This window comes from Danio rerio, chromosome 5, assembly GCF_052040795.2.
Source record: "Danio rerio strain M-AB ecotype USA chromosome 5, GRCz13ab, whole genome shotgun sequence".
Lineage (NCBI taxonomy): Eukaryota > Metazoa > Chordata > Actinopteri > Cypriniformes > Danionidae > Danio > Danio rerio.
In genome coordinates, this window is record NC_141025.1 from 66,555,922 (window position 1) to 66,574,959 (window position 19,038).

The 19,038-nt window shown below is 36.2% G+C and overlaps 2 protein-coding genes across 7 annotated transcripts in view; one reads left to right on the forward strand and one right to left on the reverse strand.

The window, feature by feature from the left end:
* Positions 1–19,038, reverse strand: part of mcama (melanoma cell adhesion molecule a) — a 638,953-nt gene that overhangs the window by 493,260 nt on the left and 126,655 nt on the right. The window lies entirely within an intron of this gene.
* The window catches only part of rasa4 (RAS p21 protein activator 4), a 100,194-nt gene that overhangs the window by 57,001 nt on the left and 24,155 nt on the right, over positions 1–19,038 (forward strand). For 2 of the 3 annotated variants that reach the window (XR_015490440.1, XM_087252599.1), the window contains exon 9: positions 15,280–15,397. Coding sequence is in view for 2 of the 3 variants with exons in the window: in XM_087252599.1 (XP_087108725.1) it covers positions 15,280–15,397 (118 nt within the window). In the remaining variant the exon portion in view is untranslated. 3 annotated transcript variants of the gene reach the window in all.

Consider the following 19,038-nt stretch of genomic DNA (forward strand, 5'->3'; position numbering starts at 1 on the left):
ATATATATATATATATATATATATATATATATATATATATGTATATGCACAAAAAACATTACATATACACCCTGCACAATACAAATAAAACAGATTTTAATACAAATTTCAACAAATAAACACACTTAATGTGTATATGCCTTTATTAAGATTTTCATGTCAATGTTTACTTTCAGCGTCTCATTTATGGACACTCCTGAGAGAAATAAGTCATATCTCTGAACTTTAACAATAAATCTATATAAAGTGCCACACTTCCCACCTCTTTTATTTAGTCGCAATGACTTCTGGGACTTCTCAAGCGAGCTTTGCGATTAAGTTTGTACCGAGACATCCTTGATATCAAGTACACATCCAGGAACTTTCACAAGTCCTCCATTCTTGCGACCTTGAGTTTTGTAACTGAATTTTGGTGGTTGATGATGATGTTACACGAGAACACGAGGATGCAAGACCGCTAAAGAACGCATATTGAGAAACAGTTATCGTATTCCATCCGATCTAAAGTGTGTATAAAAAATTTAATTAATGAATTTTTACCATTAGAGACTGACTGCATTCACACACTGTTGCCACATCACTGTTTAAACCCCTTACAAAGGTATAAAAGGTCACCTTTAAACACGTTTTTAACATGATATTGCATACTAGAAGGTAGCCAGTGCACCAATAGTGGTACACTTACCACACTTTGAGAATCACTGTTCTAGGCTTAATCCCAATTCTATTTTTTTTACCCCTTCCCTTTCCCCATGGCCCTTGAAACAGAGTTTGAAGAGTAAGGGCTTCAAAATTTACCCCTAAGAAATGACACAGCACTACAACACTGCACATGTCATCACATGTCATCACAACCTCTTCCTATGAGATTGATGATCGCCACTGCTGTAGTTATTTCCGTTGAGTTATTTTTTGGTATTTATCTTCAGGATATCACTAGGCATTTATCATGTTATCATAACGATATAATGTGGCAATAAGCTCGTAACGGTACTGTGTTTTTACACCTGGGCCATGTTCTTCCATGTAAACACACGGAAACAACATTATAGCAGACACTGTAAAAAAAGGTCATTCCCAGCCACTAGACTTTTTCTGACAGGGAATTCAAGCCTCATCAAGGGACAGATGTGAAAGTTTGTTGTGGTATGACCATACAGGAGTATTATTGTGGATTATAAATAGCAAAATTTTTTGGGGTTTTTTTATCGATTTTTTTTTAAACATGACGATTCAACACAAATGCGGTTATGAATGTATTAAAACATTTGCTTGTTTGTTGTAAAATATACTAATTTGTGCATCTCCCAAATTCCATGTGCAGCCATTCTGCCACTGTAGATGGTGTCTTCTGGGAATTTTTTGTACCCTCTTGGTTTCGGGTGTGGTCCTGAAAAATCTGTTTTAAGGGCTATCTAGCTCTTCCCCTTTGCCCTACACCTTCAGGCTAAAGAGAATTGGAACAGTCCTACCCCTCCACTTAAAAACGCAAAATGAGTGGTAGGGGAAAGGGTTTATTTATACTTCTCCGTCGAGTGATCAGCATGACCCATGGTGCATGCCTTGCGCATTGCTGTGCATTTATACTTCTGCGCACTGTTTGTGCTGTTTTTCAATAAAATTACAATAACCGAAATGCGTTTTGAGGCTGGAGCCAGCGGACATGCAACAACTTTAATCATAACGTAAACACAAAAGAAAAGTTTCCACATGAAGCTTCTTCACAGGATTCGACAATTTTAAACACTCACTCCAGGGCCCCCAACCCCCACCCACCCACACTCATCAGCAATACCAAGCCGACCAATCACAGAGCTTGCATGTATAGTTAAGTGTAGTTAAATCTTTTGAGAGATGCGTGTCAGCATTGGCCACGGTGAGGGCTGTGCGACCATGCAAGGGCTGTGCCACAGCATACGCATGCGCTTGACACAGAAGTATAAATCAGCCTTAGGGGGTAGAAGTGGGATTGGGCAGTTCTAGAAAATCCAAATTTGGAAAGATCTTTTGGATCCTCTTCATTTTGCAAGGTCAATGAATTCTCAAAAGTTTTTTTATAGTCTGATTATTAAGGTAATCACCACCAAGTGCCAAATTACCACCAATAACTGAGCTTTCTGAAAGTGTTGTTTGATCTGTGTTCGATATTGATATCCACTGTATGCACAATCAAACTTTTAACTTTGGTTGCAGCGGCAACAGTTCTCTCCTTTATTAAACAAATGACACAAGCACTAATAAAATAAAAACCATAATAAAAGAACATCAAAAATATTAAGTTCCAGTTCTTGGGAATTAGTCAGAGCTCACATTGGCGATTGTTACGCATTTTTCCCCTAGGCTCTTGCAACGTTACGCTTGTGCGCTCGGCTCCATGTGTTGACAGGAAGTACTAATCCTTTTCCTGGCTAAATCCTGGGATTTTTTTTTTTTCTGTTTGTTCGCTCTATCTCCCCTCCACCCTCACCCTTCCCTCCACCCATAAGAGATCATTCGGCCACGTGGATTGACAGTGGGGATTATATCTCAAGCTGGCACAGGAGGAGTGGGATGGAAAGGCTTATGTAAAAACTCCAGTAAAGGGGGGTTCAGTTGGTCGATGACAAAAGTTATGCGTCATCTGGAAGCTTGTGGGTAGATTAAGCCAAGAGAGTGTTTTAGGGACACGGCATGTCAGTGTGACAGACTTGGGCCCACATGGGCAAGGGAGTCATTGACATTCGTTCATTCACTTGAGATGATTGTGTTCCCACTGTCCAAATCTTTCTATGAGTCATGTAGGTCAAGTTGCATTTATCTTCATAGATACACAGACCAGGCTTGAGAATGTGCCATGTAGTGTGTTTTACGGATGACGTGTAAATGTTGGACGCAGATAAAAGAATGTTTTATGCGTGTATTGCTGTTCTGTGATGATATAGCTTGGCCAGAGGGTGGTATTAAAGGAATAGTTCACTTAAAAATGAACATTTACCTTATCATCTTCTCCCACTCAAGGCATCCTCTGTGAATATGACTTCCTTCTGTCATTGCTGTATAATGTTGTTGGGTTGTGGTCATCCGTTTAAGCTTCCAAAAATGCTTAAATAATTGTTAAACGAACACATTAAGGGTTAACGACAGTTAACGAGAGTGTGCTCCAATTACTGTAATTGGGTAGTTTTTCTCTGTAATTGTAATTTGCTAAGTAGTTTTAAAAATGTGTACTTTTACTTTACCTTGAGTACATTTTTAATGCAGTATTGGTATTTTACTCCACTATTTTCCTTCAACCTGCAGTCATTCATTTATCTATTTCTTGTCATTGGTGATTGGCTAAAGTAGAGAAATCAGTCCTGTGATTCCTATCCAATCAAATCCTTATACTGAAAAACCCTTAAGACATGGGAAGCAATAAAAAAGTCAAAGAAGATGTCCGAAATCTTTACACGCAATGACCCAGAGACTTTTTATAGACTGCATGTCAGTGATGAGAAAATGAAGGATGTTGACTGCATGACTATAATCACCAAACAGCCTTAAACAATCAACAAACGGAACAAATGAAGATTGGAAGGAAGGGCCGAACGAAGGAAAGACCAAACTAATGAAGAAAGGAATGAATCTGGGATTTAAGGAAGGACTGAACAAACGAAGGAAGAAAGGAACGAATGAATGAGCAAAGGACCTAATGAAGGAAGGAACAAAAATATGAACGAATGAATAAATGAGCGAACGAGTGAAGGGAGGAACGAAGGAAGGAACAAATGAATAAAGGAAAGATTCAAGGAATGATTGAACTAACTAAGGGAGGAAGGAAGGAATGTACAAATGAATGAATGAATGAACAAAGGACCTAATGAAAGAAAGAACAAAAATATGAACGAACAAAGGAATGAAGGGAGAAATGAAGGAAGGACCAAATGAATGAAGAAAGGATTCAAGGAAGGACTGAACAAACTAAGAAAGAAAGGAACGAATGAACGAATGAATGGATGAATGAATGAGGGTCGACGTAGTGGCGCAGTAGGTAGTGCTGTCGAATCACAGCAAGAAGGTCGCTGGGTCGCTGGTTCGAACCTCGGCTCAGATGGTGTTTCTGTGAGGAGTTTGCATGTTCTCCCTGAGTTTTTCCGGTTTCCCCCACAGTCCAAAGGCATGCAGTACAGGTGAATTGGGTAGGCTAAATTGCCCATGAGTTTGAGAGTGTGTGTGGGTGTTTCCCAGAGATGTGTTGGGGCTGGAAGGGCATCCGCTGCATAAAAACGTGCTGGATAAGTTGCCGGTTCATTCCGCTGTGGCAACCCCGGATTAATAAAGGAACTAAGCCGACAAGAAAATGAATGAATGAATGAACAAAGGACCTAAAGAAGGAAGGAACAAAAACACAAATAAATGAATGAGCAAACAAATGAAGGATGAAGTGAAGAGAGGACAAGGTAGGACTGAACAAACTAAGGATAGAAGGAAGGAAGGAACAAATGAATGAGCAAATGAATGAACTGAGAAATGAAGGAAGGACCAAATGAATGAAAGAAGGATTCAAGGAAGGACTGAGCAAACTAAGGAAAGAAGGAACGAATGAATGAATGAATGAACAAAGGACCTAATGAAGGAAGGAACAAAAATATGAACGAATGAACAAATGAAGGGAGGAACAAAGAAAGGACCAAATGAATAAAAAGAAGGATTCAAGGAAGGACTGAACAAACTAAGGAAAGAAGGAAGGAAGGAACAAATGAATGAATGAATAAAGGACCTAATAAAGGAAGGATCAAAAATATGAACAAACAAATGAAGGAGGAACGAACAAATGACCAAATAAATGGAGGATTTAAGGAAGGACCGAACAAACTAAGGGATGAATGAATGAAGGACCCAATGAAGGATGTAACAAAAATATGAACGAAAGAATGAATGAATGAGCAAACGAATTAAGGGAGGAATGAAGGAAGGACCAAATGAACAAAGGATTCAAGGAAGGACTTAACAAACTAAGGAAGGAAGGAACCAATGAATGATTGAATGAACAAAGGACCTAATGAAGGAAGGAATAAAAATGTGAATGAACGAATGAAGGGAGGAACGAAGGAAGGACCAAATGAATGAAGGATTCAAGAAAAGACTGAATAAACTAAGAAAGGAAGGAATCCCTGACTTGCATGGCAAATGTGCATTCTAGACAACTTCTTGACTGACCTTTGAGTAGATGAATAACACATGAATTAAGACGGAATCATAGCGGAAGCTCTGGAAATGAAGGCATCTCATGGGAAGCACGTACCGCACAGTTTTGTTTATCACAAAAGATGGTGACTTCTCCCTTGTACTTCCTTTTTAGACTTTATCTTGGAGTGGGGAGTCCCAACCTGCTTTCTTTGTTTGGTTACTTATTTCATATGTTGTTGGGCTCCCCCTCTCGTTTTTTTTTTTTTTTTTTTTTTTTTTTTTTCGATTGCTCTGTTGAGTAGTTTATTAATAAATAATTAAGTTGGAGAACTTTGGCTGTTGTTTGTTTGTTACATTTCCTTTTATGAAACTTATCTTTAACAAGGCCTATAGGGAATGCCATGATATTCCAGCCCAAACCATCACGGATCCCACCCATGCTTCACTCCAGGCTTGCAACTGTCTGGGTGGTACACTTTTTTGGGGACTTCTCCACATTGTTCTCCCGGATTTGGAAAAGACAGTGAAGGTGGACTCATCAGAGAAAAATACACTACCTGACAAAAGCCTTGTCGTTGATCTCAGTTGTAAGACCAATAAATAATAACTGACTTCTAGTTGATCATTTGGAAAAGTGGCAGAAAGTAGATTTTTCTCATAAATCATCTGCTAAAATGATGGTTTGTTCTGTACACTAAGAGAAAAAAAATTAGCTTAAAGGGGCTAATAATTTTGTCCCTGAAATACTGTTAAAAAATTAAAAACTGCTTTTATTCTAGCCAAAATAAAACAAATCAGACTTTCTCGAGAAGAAAAAATATTATCAGACATACTGTTAAAATTTCCTTGCTCTGTTAAACATAATTTGGGAAATTTTTAAAATAAAAGAAAAAAATTTGAAGGGGGCTAATAATTCTAACTTCAACTATATATATATATATATATATATATATATATATATATATATATATATATATATATATATATATATATATATATATATATATATATAAACATAGGTCGCACTTTACTTTGATGGTCCGTTTGTTGAATTTAAGTTACGTTGCATCTGCATGCAATCTCATTAGATTATAAATAGACTGTTGGGTTTGGGTTAGGGTAAGTGTAAATTGACATGTACTTGCAAAGCTTTTTTTATAGTCAGTTAAATGTCTGTCGAAGGAGCAGTATCAGCAGATATTAAGCAGACAGTCTACTAATACTCAAATGGACCCTCAAAATAAAGTCTTACCTAAGTAAGTTATTTATAACAGATTAAATTAAATTTTTTAACAGTTTTAAATTGTTTATAAATTATATTAATTTTGTCATGCACATTGCTTCATGGCCTTGCAGTTTATCGTCCGATTTTCATTTACTTCTTTTCTTTAAATCAGTTTACAATGACATGTGTCACGTTGTAGCTTGTATGTTTCATAGCTTATAATGCTTTAATAAATATTTTAAAATGGGAAAAATACACATGGCGATATTGTCCGGTCAAATTAATCATGCTAAAGAAGTTAAACCTATGCTGCTGTTCAAATGTTTGGGCTTGGTATTGGCATAGCGCACCAAGTCTCCATTCATTTGATTACAAAAATACATTATAAACATTAATATTGTTTTCCAGTTTGATATATTAAAAAATGTGAATTTACAGCATCCAATATTCCAGACAGAGGAACACTATTGTTTTAATATTCTAATATAGCCAGCTTTGCTATATAGAGTACAAAAACAATACAAATATTTGAATTTTATATAACCATGCTAAAGTAAATTGTATGACATCATTGCAATTTTATTTGCGAAATTGGCAGATTTGCTCTGCTTTGAATATGCTGATGTACAACCGTCTGTTCCAGCTAAACAGTTTTTACTTTTTTTTTTCTGCACTGACCAGATTTAAAACAACAAGATGGGAATTAAAATGTCACAGCCAATCCTGAACAAAGGATTATTTGATTGTAGGGTTATTTCCCCCTACATTCAAAAACAAAAAGCATTGTTTGATAATCATCTCCGAATCCTTATGTCCCTATAAATATGTGCATCCTCTGAGATATCATTTTATTATTATTATTATGTTGTGTGTATGTCCTATAAGTAATTTGTCATATACATATTTTCTTTTTCATCTAGGAAGTCTTTTTTTATTATTTACTCTGATCTGATGTCATCCTGATGAAAAGTTTCCCATTAAGCTCCTATAATCTCTCGCTCCCTCTGGGTTATCCGCTCTCTTCTCTGTGAACAAATCAAGCTGTTGTTGTTTTTGTTTATTTTCTCTTTCTCCTCTTTTTACTCCCTCACCGTCTTCTTCCTGATTGGATTTTTGACGGCCCACCATCTGTTGCCTGCTGTTCAGTGACTGGCTGTTATGGTGGCACTCGACACACACACACACACACATACTGTACTCTCTGCCAATTCCCACTTTCTCTTGAGTATTACCCGTCTTTATAGTGAGAGAGCATGTGGTGTATGGAGGAACTGCATGGACAAATTACAAAATAATCATCTATTATCATCTCCATTGCAATATTTATACAGTTGAAGTAACTGACAGTATATAAGTATTGAAGTAATTGAAGTATTGACAGTTAATTAGCCATCCTGTGAATTTTTATTCAAATATTTTTCTAATGATGTTTAACAGAGCAAGGATTTTTTTCCACAGTATTTCCTATAATATTTATATTTATTTAAATTTTTTTTTAAACTATTTTAAGGTCAATATTATTAACCCCTTAAGCAATAATTTTACTAGTGTCTTGAAAAATATAACTTCAACAGAGTGTACAAATCTTGATGGTTCTATGGGTTTTGACTATCCAAACTGATCTTTATGTTGTATTCTATATTGGGTTCAAGTCGGGTGATTGGCCTGGGCATTCTATACCTTGATTTGCTTTTTTCTTGATTTTCTGAGTTTTGAAAGTTTCCCTGGCTGTGTTTTGGATCATTGTCTTGCTGAAATTTTGCTGAAGATTTCAACTTCTGTCTGGGCTTTCCTTGCCTTTCTACACTTTCCTCTCTTCATATGTTCAATACTTTTCCCTGCGTCGTTTAATTTTATTACACAACTTAATTTGTAAAATAAATAGGTTTGTTTTATTTGTATGTATTTATTTTTTCAATAGTTATCAACATCTTGTGAAAGTTTCAAGTCAACCGCACCTTTAGACGTATGTTTTCTGTGAAAAATGGTGACATGTTCAATACTTATTTTCCCCGGTGTATGTTTTGTGACATGTTTATTCAACGTTATCAGGAATGTACAAGGTGTTTTCAAAAATACAGGCAATTAGTTGCAAATTTAGTAGCAAGTTAGTAGCAAATTAGTAAAGATTTTGTGACATTGCAGTCCCAATGGATTACAAAAGCAGATCATAAAGAGTAATAACAGATAAGTGAGCTAATCAATTATTAGATAAATAAATAAACAAAAACTTCAACAGGAAAAGAATAATATAATGAACAAATAAATATGGAGAGAAAAGAAAAAAGAAAAAGTGAAAAAATACTATATCTAAAAATCTATAAATAATAATATTGGCATAAATAACATTTATGTTTGTTTGCACTTTATACGGTGGCCAAGAGAGCTGAAATATGCAACGATCTAAGAAAAAGCATGCAAATATAAAAACGCACCTAAAATGAGAAAACATCTTCATCATTTTGACAATATACTTACTTGCGAGTCACTTCTCAAAACGTGGAAATACAGAATAATATATTAATAATAATGATATTAATAATGTCAATAATATATTTGCTTTTATTACAAATTTTTTTATATTTCATTTATTTCTCCAAAATTTAGATTACGGTTGCTATTTTGTCATTGTTATTATTTTAAGGTCACGAGTGGTTGTGTAAGCATTTTTACTGCATATCATGCTGTGTATGACTCTGTATGTGACTAATAAAAGATTTGAAATGGAAGTGCTGCAAATTTTACAGATCACAACAGAAAGGTGTCAGGGGAGTTATTTTAATGTACTCTAACTTCATTGTTTTGAGAGAAACTCTTACTAAGATGGTATTAAAATAACTATCATTTAATGTTAATTGTGCACTTATCCAAATTATTAGAGTTTAATTAAACAAACAACAAGGAAACATACCATTAGAGCTTAAAATAAACAGGAAACCATCGAATTTGTTGGGGCCCTCTGACACTTTTTCTTTGTGGTCTGCTCTATTTGCAATGGTTAAAGCTTAGGGAAAGATTTACTGATATACAGGTAGGTTAAGGTTAGAGACATTTTTGTTGTATGGATAGGTTTAAGTGTTAAAGGGATAGTTCACACAAAAATGAAGTGAAAGTGGTCTCTCTCAAGTGGTTCCAAACCTTTATGAGTTTCTTTTTTTCTGGTGAACACTATGGAAGATGTTTTGAAGAAAGCTGGAAACCTGTAACCATTGACATCCATAATATGGAAAAAATACAATATTCAATGGTTACAGGTTTGCAGCTTTGTTCAAAATATCATCTTTTTTTGGTCAACAGAAGAAAAAAAACTCAAACATGTTTGGAACAATTAAAGTTTGAGCAAAACTATTTTTTTATTTTGAGTAAACTATCTATTAAAACTGCATGTTGGGTGTAATAGTATGTGTTGGATTTGGTTCGGAGATATAGGTTGGTACAGTATGTTTACATTTACATTTAGTCATTTAGCAGACGCTTTTATCCAAAGCGACTTACAAATGAGAACAAGAAAGCAATTTACACACCTATAAGAGCAACAATGATTAAGTGCTGTTGGCAAGTTTCAGGTGTGTAAAGTCTAAGAAGGAAAGCATTAGTATTGTAAGATTTTTTTTTACAGTTAGTGGTATAGCCAGAGAGGCAATTGCAGATTAGGAAGGAAAGTAGAGACTAAATATTTGAGTTTTTAGTCATTTCTTTGTTGATTACGGTTGGTTACGGTTAGCAACCTTAGTTTTGTGGTGTAGGTAGGCTTCAGGGTTAGGGCCATGCTTAGTGGTATGGGTAAGTTAATGATTGCTAAATAGTATAATAAAATTGCAGAAGTAAAAGCAGAAATTAATTATATGTAATTACATGCAATTAATCCAAAAGGTGCAGCTCTTGTATTTCTTTCAGTCACACCATGTGGTTTGTGAGTTCTAGATAGAGAAACAAGCAATCAAAATAGGTCATGTTAGTATTTACGTTATGACAGTACAGATTAGGCTGTTCGGAGTACCGATAACTGTGGTTGAGTGAACACAAGATTGGTTTCTGTTTGCGTGGTGATAGGACAAGACCAATATATTTAACTCTGTTTCAAAACCTAATGAGCTTGGAGGCAGTATTTAAGTCAAAATAGGGCAAGATTTACTAACAGGGAACTGTGATAACCTGCTCTTGCTGTTAAAAAACTTTTATCTGGATTTACTAAAGACATTAAGTGAGGCCTTAGCATTGAAAAGGCATGGAGAGCCAAAGTTAATGGGATAAAATTATTGGTTTTAAACATCAGGATTTACTTTGATTTGTGGTACAGTGATCTGTTTGTCTTATTGTGCGAAATGTTTTATGAAAAACAGCTTAAGTTAATCAAAAGTTTCATACCTAACATTTCAATAAAAGTTTATAAAAACACAGATTTACAGAAGTCTGTCGATAACAGGAAAATTCATCTATTTATGCAGCCACAGAATATTTAACACTCTCAAACCGCTGTATCTGTGAGCTTTAAAGAGATAGTTCTCCCCTAAATGAAAATTCTGTGATCATTTACTCACCCTTCACTTGTTTAAAAACCTGTTTGACCATTCCTCTGTTGAACACAAAAGAAGATATTTTGAAGAAAGATGGAAACCTGTAACCGTTGACTTTCAAAGTATTTGTTTTTCCTACTATGTAAGTCAATAGTTTTCAGCTTTTTTTACAATATATTTTGCATTTAACAGAATAAAAAAAAACAAAAAAAGATCTGGAGGGCTAACGTGGTGGCGCAGTGGGTAGCACGATCAGCTCACAGCAAGAAGGTTGCTGGTGTTGAGCCTCAGCACTTGGGTCACTTGGCATTTCTGTTTGAAGTTTGCATGTTCTTCCCGTGCTGGCGTGGATTTCCACCAGGTGCTCCGGTTTGGTCCAAAGACATGCACTTTAGGTGAATTAGGTATGCTAAAATTGACCCTAGTGTGTGTGTGTGTGTGTGTGTGTGTGTGTGTGTGTGTGTGTGTGTGTGTGTGTGTGTGTGTGTGTGTGTGTGTGTGTGTGTGTGTGTGTGTTTGTGAATGAGTGTGTATCCCAGTGAGGGATTGCAGCTGGAAAGGCATCCGCTGCGTAAAACATATGCTGGATAAGTTGGTGGTTCATTCCCCTGTGGCAACCCCAGGTTAATAAGGGACTAAGCAAATAAAGAAAAAATATCCAGAGAGCTTGTTGATGCCAGAGGTCAGAGGAGAATGGCCAGACTGGTTAGTGCTGATAGAAAGGTAACAGTAACTCAAATAATCACTCGTCACAACCGAGGTCTGAACGCACAACATGTCAAACCTTATGGAAGATGGGCTACAGGCTCACCAAAATTGGACAATGGACGATTGGAAAAATGTTGCCTGATGAGTCTCAATTTCTGCCGCCACATTCAGGTAGTAGAGTCAGAATTTGGCATCAACAACATGAACACAATGATTCATCCTGCCTCGTATCAAGGGTTCAGGCTGGTGGTGGTGTGGGGGATATTTTCTTGGCACACTTTGGGCTCATTTGTACCAATTGAGCATCGTGTCAACGCCACAGCCGACCTGCACTGTAAAAAAATAAATCCGTAAAATTTATGGTAAAAAAACGACAGCTGTGGTTGCCAGTACTTTACCGTTAAAAACACGGTACAAACCGTAAAAGTAATTTCTCATTTTTACTGTAAACTACTGTATTTTATTAATTTATAGAGGTAATATGTCTGTATTTTGAATGACCAACATCTACACATCTTTTGTTACACAGTTAGACACGTTAGCACACCCACATGCAGGTGGTGTTGAGGAAGTAACATAATGAGCCAATGCTCATCACAATTACCTTTACCCACAAGCAGAAAAGAGTATCAGCATATAGAAGGTGCTCAGTGTCATTCACCAGTATGGTAACACGCATCAAATTAAAGTTATGAAATAAACATTGTTTATCAACATTAGATGTAACATAAATCTCTAATGTACATAACTGATAGGGAAACAATTAAAAAGATCCATATTAATGTCAACAAATTCTGGGAAATTCAATTTACAGTTATTCGCTGTATATATTAAGGAAACATACCGTTAACCAGTTTACTGATTTGTACTGTAGCATTATAACAGTTCTTTACCGTTGAAATCACGGCCATTTTTTAAAAGTATTGTTTCTGACCATGTCCATCGTTTTATGACCACAGTGTACCCATCTTCTGATGGCTACTTCCAACAGGATAACACGCCATGTCATAAAGCGCAAATCATCTCAGACTGGTTTCCTGAACATGACAATGAGTTCACTGTACTCAAATGGCCTCCACAGTCACCAGACCTCAATCCAATTGAGCACCTTAGGGTGATCTGGTGGAACAGGAGATTAGCATCAGGGATGTGCAGCCGACAAATCTGCAGCAACTGTATGATGCTATCATGTCAATATGGACCAAAATATCTGAGGAATATTTCCAGCACCTTGTTGAATCTATGCCACAACAGATTAAGGCAGTCCTAAAGGCAAAATGGGGTCCAACTCGATACTAGTAAGGTGTACACATGTACTATATTATTTTATTCCCTTGCCATCATGTAATCATGTCAAAATATACTGAAATCAGTTGACTCACATCTCCCTGTGTATGTTTTTTGTGGTTTTATTTGTAGTGTTCTGCTTACAGAGTCTTTCAAATCAAGTCATCTGTGAATTTTATGCAGGTTTGGTTGATGCCTGTGTGGGCAGTTTGTGAGCAGGTTGTATCTGGATTGTACAGCTGTGAGCAACATAAAACCGCTTTTTTTACTTCATAATTTTAAAGCCAAATCGTTTCCAAATGCTTGTTTTTCAGTTGGGCTATCACACCGTACTCATTTTCTGTTCCATCATGACACAGTTAGAAAATACAGCCACCCACATTCACAGTAATAACATGTTCTGTTTGGCTTTTTATGTATCACTGAACAGAAAAGTGTCCTTAATGGAGTCATTCTGTGTAATATTGTTTGCCTGACATGCAGCGCTTTACTTCCTGGAAAAAGATTCTGTGTGTGTTTTTTCCACTTGTGAGTAATGTTTTATTATGCGGATAGACAGGTCAAAGGGTTAGTTCACCACAGAAATGAAAAATTCATTATTTTCACATCCTCATGTCATTCTAAACCTATTTTTGTACATTTTCAGAACAGAACTGTTTCATGCTTTTAGCTTCAGACATTAGAGTGAATATACTTTTAATTAAAGCATCTTCATTAGTGTTACAAAGAACATATTGTCTTAAAGACACATATCCTTATATATCTTATATATATCCTTAATGTTTTAATTCTTTTTCATATGTAAAGATATTTGAGTATTGCTGTACATCCTGTCTGTATTAAGCAGTGTGTAAGCTAGGTGCACAACTAACGCCCTCTGCGCTGGACTTTAGACCGGCTTTGTTCTGGTCTATTGAACAATCTCTTATAGTTTCTCAAAATAGCAACACACCAGCAATGCGCCTCAGCACGCCTCCTTTTTTAGACCAGAACGCCTATGAGCTCACATATGGGCACAAATGCATTTGCCATTTAAACAGTTCAACACTCTTGCGCCAAACTAGCAAACAACAATTGCGTCGCAACCGTGTTGCGCCAGGTGTATGATAGGGCCCTATGTCTTAAGCATCTGATTTTCCCTCTGTGCTGATGTGCTTTAATTTTCTCTGGCAGTTTCAGACAAGGGAGTATTATTTGAGCAACCCTGACAGGAACATATACATTTAGATTTCTAATAAAAAAATTCACATTATAAAACAAAAGAAACATAACTTTGACAACAGCAGATCCTATCAATGTCGTAACGAACGCCCTTAAATAATGTAGCTTAGTTGACAGCAAGCATCAGTGTTTACTGAGATTGTAATATTTTTTTAATTAAAATTGAGATAAGAAATATTGTTTATAGCAACACTTGTGACAGTTTGGGTGGAGAAATGCAGCTTGTTGAAGCATTTCCCTTGCTGAAGCCTATAGGCAGCAGCACCCTCGTCGTAGATGTCACAGGATGATTGATCGTGACGCAACGTGTAGTCTAGCACATTTGTTACCCATAACAAGTCAAGATTTTATCAAGAAAAAATCTGACATAGTGACTTTTGTAGCTGGCAATAAAAATCATGTGATCTGACCTGGGCTTACATACGATCATACGTAACCTCAGTATTTAACTGAAAACAGAAAGAGCATTTTCAGATTTTAATTTTAGATTACAGGCGAGGCAGTGGCGCAGTAGGTTGTGCTGACGCCTCACAGCAAGGTGGTTGCTGGGTCGAACCTCAGCTCAGTTGGCGTTTCTGTGAGGAGTTTGCATGTTCCCCCTGCCTTCGCGTGGGTTTCCTCTGGGTGCTCCGGTTTCCCCCACAGTCCAAAGACATGCGGTACAGGTGAATTGGGTTGGCTAAATTGTCCGTAGTGTATGAGTGTGTGTGTGAATTTGTGTGTGGATGTTTCCCTGAGATGGGTTGCGGCTGGAAGGGCGTCCGCTGCGTAAAAATTTGCTTGATAAGTTGGCAGTTCATTCCGCTGTGGCTACCCCGGATTAATAAAGGGACTAAGCAGACAAGAAAATGAATGAATGAATGAATTTTGGATTACAAGGGCAAACCATTTATTATTTGTATTTTTTTGGTGACATGCACGGATGAACTGTTCAACACAAAACTATCAATGTGAGCTAACACATGTTTAGTTTTAATTCATTTGTACTTGAAGTCCTAAAACTCTCAAAGTGAGTGTAAAAACTTTTATTTTTTTGCAAATTAAGGGATTTTTATTCAGCATTTGTTCCATCACTCATTTCTCATGCAATACCATCTGGTTATAAGTAACATTATTGGAAGGTTTTACAGTGTACTGCTGCAACATTGTTGCAATTCTGTTCTTCTCTCGTAGAGGTACTCTGGGCTCCCTGAGGCTGCATCTCCGGCTTCGAGACGAGGTTGTGTTGCCATCCAGCCATTACAAGCCACTCACAGAGCTACTCAGCCAGTCGGTCGGCTCTCAGCTCAACGTGAGTCTGATGCCATTTGGACTGAGCCTTATCTCAGGGAATATGCCTCTGTATTATCTCCTAAATTCACAAGGCATATTCCACGGAACAAGATAACAAGGCATAATTTGGTGCACGGATTGCGAAATGCACTACTCATTGTTATCTGATCTCATTTGTATGCATGTGGTGAATTCTCTACTCATGCCTGCTTGTGTTAAAGGGACAGTTCACCTAAAAATAACAATCTCATAACATTCTTTTAGTTTGTTGTTATGCTGTGGAGCATAGAAAGTGTAATTCTGTACACCCTCAGAAATTACAATACAATTCTGTCATGGTGGTACATTTTTAAGGGTTAATAATGGGACATTAAGTGAATTTTGCCAAATGATGTTGATATTTGCAAGCAGCAAAACAAACACACACTGTAAAACATGCTGGGTTTCACACATTCCATAATTCAGTCATGTTGTGTAAACACAAATTCGTTAAGTTGACGTAACAAATTTAGGTGGATTGGACACAAAACAATTAGGTTTCCCAATAATATCTCCAGAATTGTGTTGTTTCAGCTCATTTTAAATGCGTAGTTTGAACAAGCAGCAAAAATCATGTCTATCCTTACTAGGATTTGTGTATATACATTACATTAGTGAATACCAAAGCCAAATTTGGAACTAATCTAACAAAATAATTGAAGATTATGGTGCAAAAATCTGTACACCCCATTGAATATGTTAAGGAACATATATAATATTAAATAAAAAATTTAAAGGGCACCTATTTTACCCCTTTTTTTAAATTTAAGACACGTCTTTTGTGTCTCCAGAATGTGTCTGTAAAGTTTCAGCTCAAAACATCCATTAGATTATTTATTATACTTTTAAGAATGTGGGAAATGTGAGCTGTTAGGACATTGTAGCTGTTTTATTGCCTGTGCCTTTAATGCAAATGAGCTAGTTCTCCCCGCCCACTGTTCTCACTTGCATCAGAGTCATAGATATCTCCTTTCCTATTGCTGTAACGGGTGTAGCCTTCACCTGCTGCATCACACGTAGATAAACAGCACATTGACAGACAAGAATGACGCAGATCTCCCTTACTACAGTACGAACTTTCCCAATGGTTATTTGATGTATTTGTTGTGGAGTTAATTTAAGCCTTTCTGCAATAATGAGACGCACACAATGTCCTTATAAAGTTTGCGGGCACACACACGCATGCATACATAGGTTTAACTTGGCACTGTTTTTGCATGGCAAATGTTACAGGATACATGTTAATATACACTGCAGTATGGACATCCGTTACGTTAATGTACAAAGTAAACCTGATTTAATGTCCACAAACCGGGATTGAAGCGTCTTCTTTTATAATTGTACTGACAGCACTCCTACATCACATTGTGGTGGCCCTCAAAACAGGAGGGATTTGGATCCTATTTTAACGTCAGGAAATGTAAAAAAAAAAAAAAGAAGAAGAAGACATTTATTGTGTTTCTATCACTCCAGTATGACTTTGGACGCACTATACCTACACACAGTTCTGTCCACAACAGCTTACAAAAGATGATTTTCATCATAGATGCCCTTTAATTAATTGTAAAAATCAAGGGAACCAAAATGTTGACCACATTCCTAATTTAATCAATATAACTGTTTAATTAGTCATTTTTGTTTAAATGCACCAAAATATATTGTCCAAATTCAATGAGAAGAGGATAGAAATATTAATTTTCAAAAGGAGGTGTACTCATTTATGCCAAGCATGGTATTAGCGAATTAGCAATGTAAATTGTACACATCATTATCTAAAAGTGGCGTTTTGAATTGGTACCTTCCCAGTTGTACTTTTATTTTTGACGGTGTATTTTTCTGGCTGCTTGTTTCTGTACTTTTGTGTCATACAGGTTTTGAACAACACAAGCGTAAAATTATTAGTGACCGAATAAATGTTTTTGGGTGAACTGTCTTTTCAAATTGTTGCACAACAGAACATTTTAGTATGTTTGCTTGTAGGGCTGCACAATATTATGAAAAAACTTTCATTGCCATATTTAGATTTTCTACAATTTGTATTCTGATTTCAGCAGATAACTTAAATTGGTCTATTTGGAAAGAATTAACACTTTTAGATTGCACCAAATACAATAACCAAAATACAAATATAGATAAATACAGTGAAGGAGATTAAGGGCTCTATTTTAACGATCTAAGCGCAAAGTCTGAAGCGCAGGGCGCAAGAGCATTAAGGGCATGTCTAAATCCACTTTTGCTATACTAAGGCAAAACATGCATTAAACCAATCAGAGTCTCATCTCCCATTCCCTTTAAATATAAGATGCGTCACACTGTGGTGCATTTGCTATTTACATGGCGTACTTTGTAAACTGAACACTTCACTAGCGAGAAAGCAATTAAACAGACCATCTGCAGTGATGAAAAAGAGCGAGCTTCCTCCTTTAAGCCTCTTTACTTTCACTTTACTTTACTTTTACTCTTTACTCCTTTACCTTCATGGAGTAAGGAAAATGGTGGAAACCGCTAAATACATCCATTAGCCTACATATTTAATTTTATTTGTTAAGTGCAAACATTTGTTTCAAAACTATTTCTAAATTCAGATCTAATTTCCTGCAAACAAATAAATTTACAATAATAACAAAGTCATAGATATATAACGAAGAGTTATATCCAAACACACATCTTATTCTTATGCCTCATATGGTGATGTATACATTTCCAAAACCCGACAGATAGACAAACCTAAACTTGTTTTTATTAAAACAAATATAAATATGTATATAATAAATAATACTAATAATAATAATAACATTATACAAATGCAAATTGTCATAAATAAACTGAAAAAGCCACCCGAGATAAGGCATGGAGGCAGCGGTTTTTATAATTATGTAGAAAATAATAATTTTTGTAACATTTTAATCCTTTTTTTTTTCATAAGTAAAGATATTTGTGTAATGCTGTCCATGTTGTGTGTATTAAGCAATGCGTAAGTGTCTGGACCTGCATAGGTTCATAACTAAGACATTCTGCGCGAGACTTTAGTGCAGCTTTTAGTTGGTCAGTGGCACGGCCTATTTCAGTTTCACAAAATAGCAGCGCGCTAACAATGCACCTTTACACACCTCCTTTTCAGACCAGCGCACCCATGAGTCCACAAATTGGGGCAAATGGATTTGCTATTTAAACAACATGGTGCAAAATGTGAAAATGACAGTTGCGCTGGTCTTAAAACTACAACAAATCACGCCTTATTGCATCGGGTGTATGATAAGGCCCTAACAATATTCAGGTACAGAAATAAAACAATCAATAGTACAACAAAACTGTATATACTACACTGTATATATAAGTAAATACTATTAACATTTATTAAAGCTAAAAATGTAACAATTCCTAGTAACTCCCAAATGCTTTAAAGTTTACTTACTGTCACAGGCCTTAAAAACACACATACATAATCGGTAAACTTTCACTTTTTTATGGTTAAACTGAAATGGCTCCACAACTATAATCCTGACTCTGCATTACAGATCCTGTGATGTGACTATTGTGGATTCACAGATTGTAATATCGATGCTGAAACGTTATATTGTGCAGGCCTACTTGCTGGAGTTAATGGTTTTAGCTCACAGT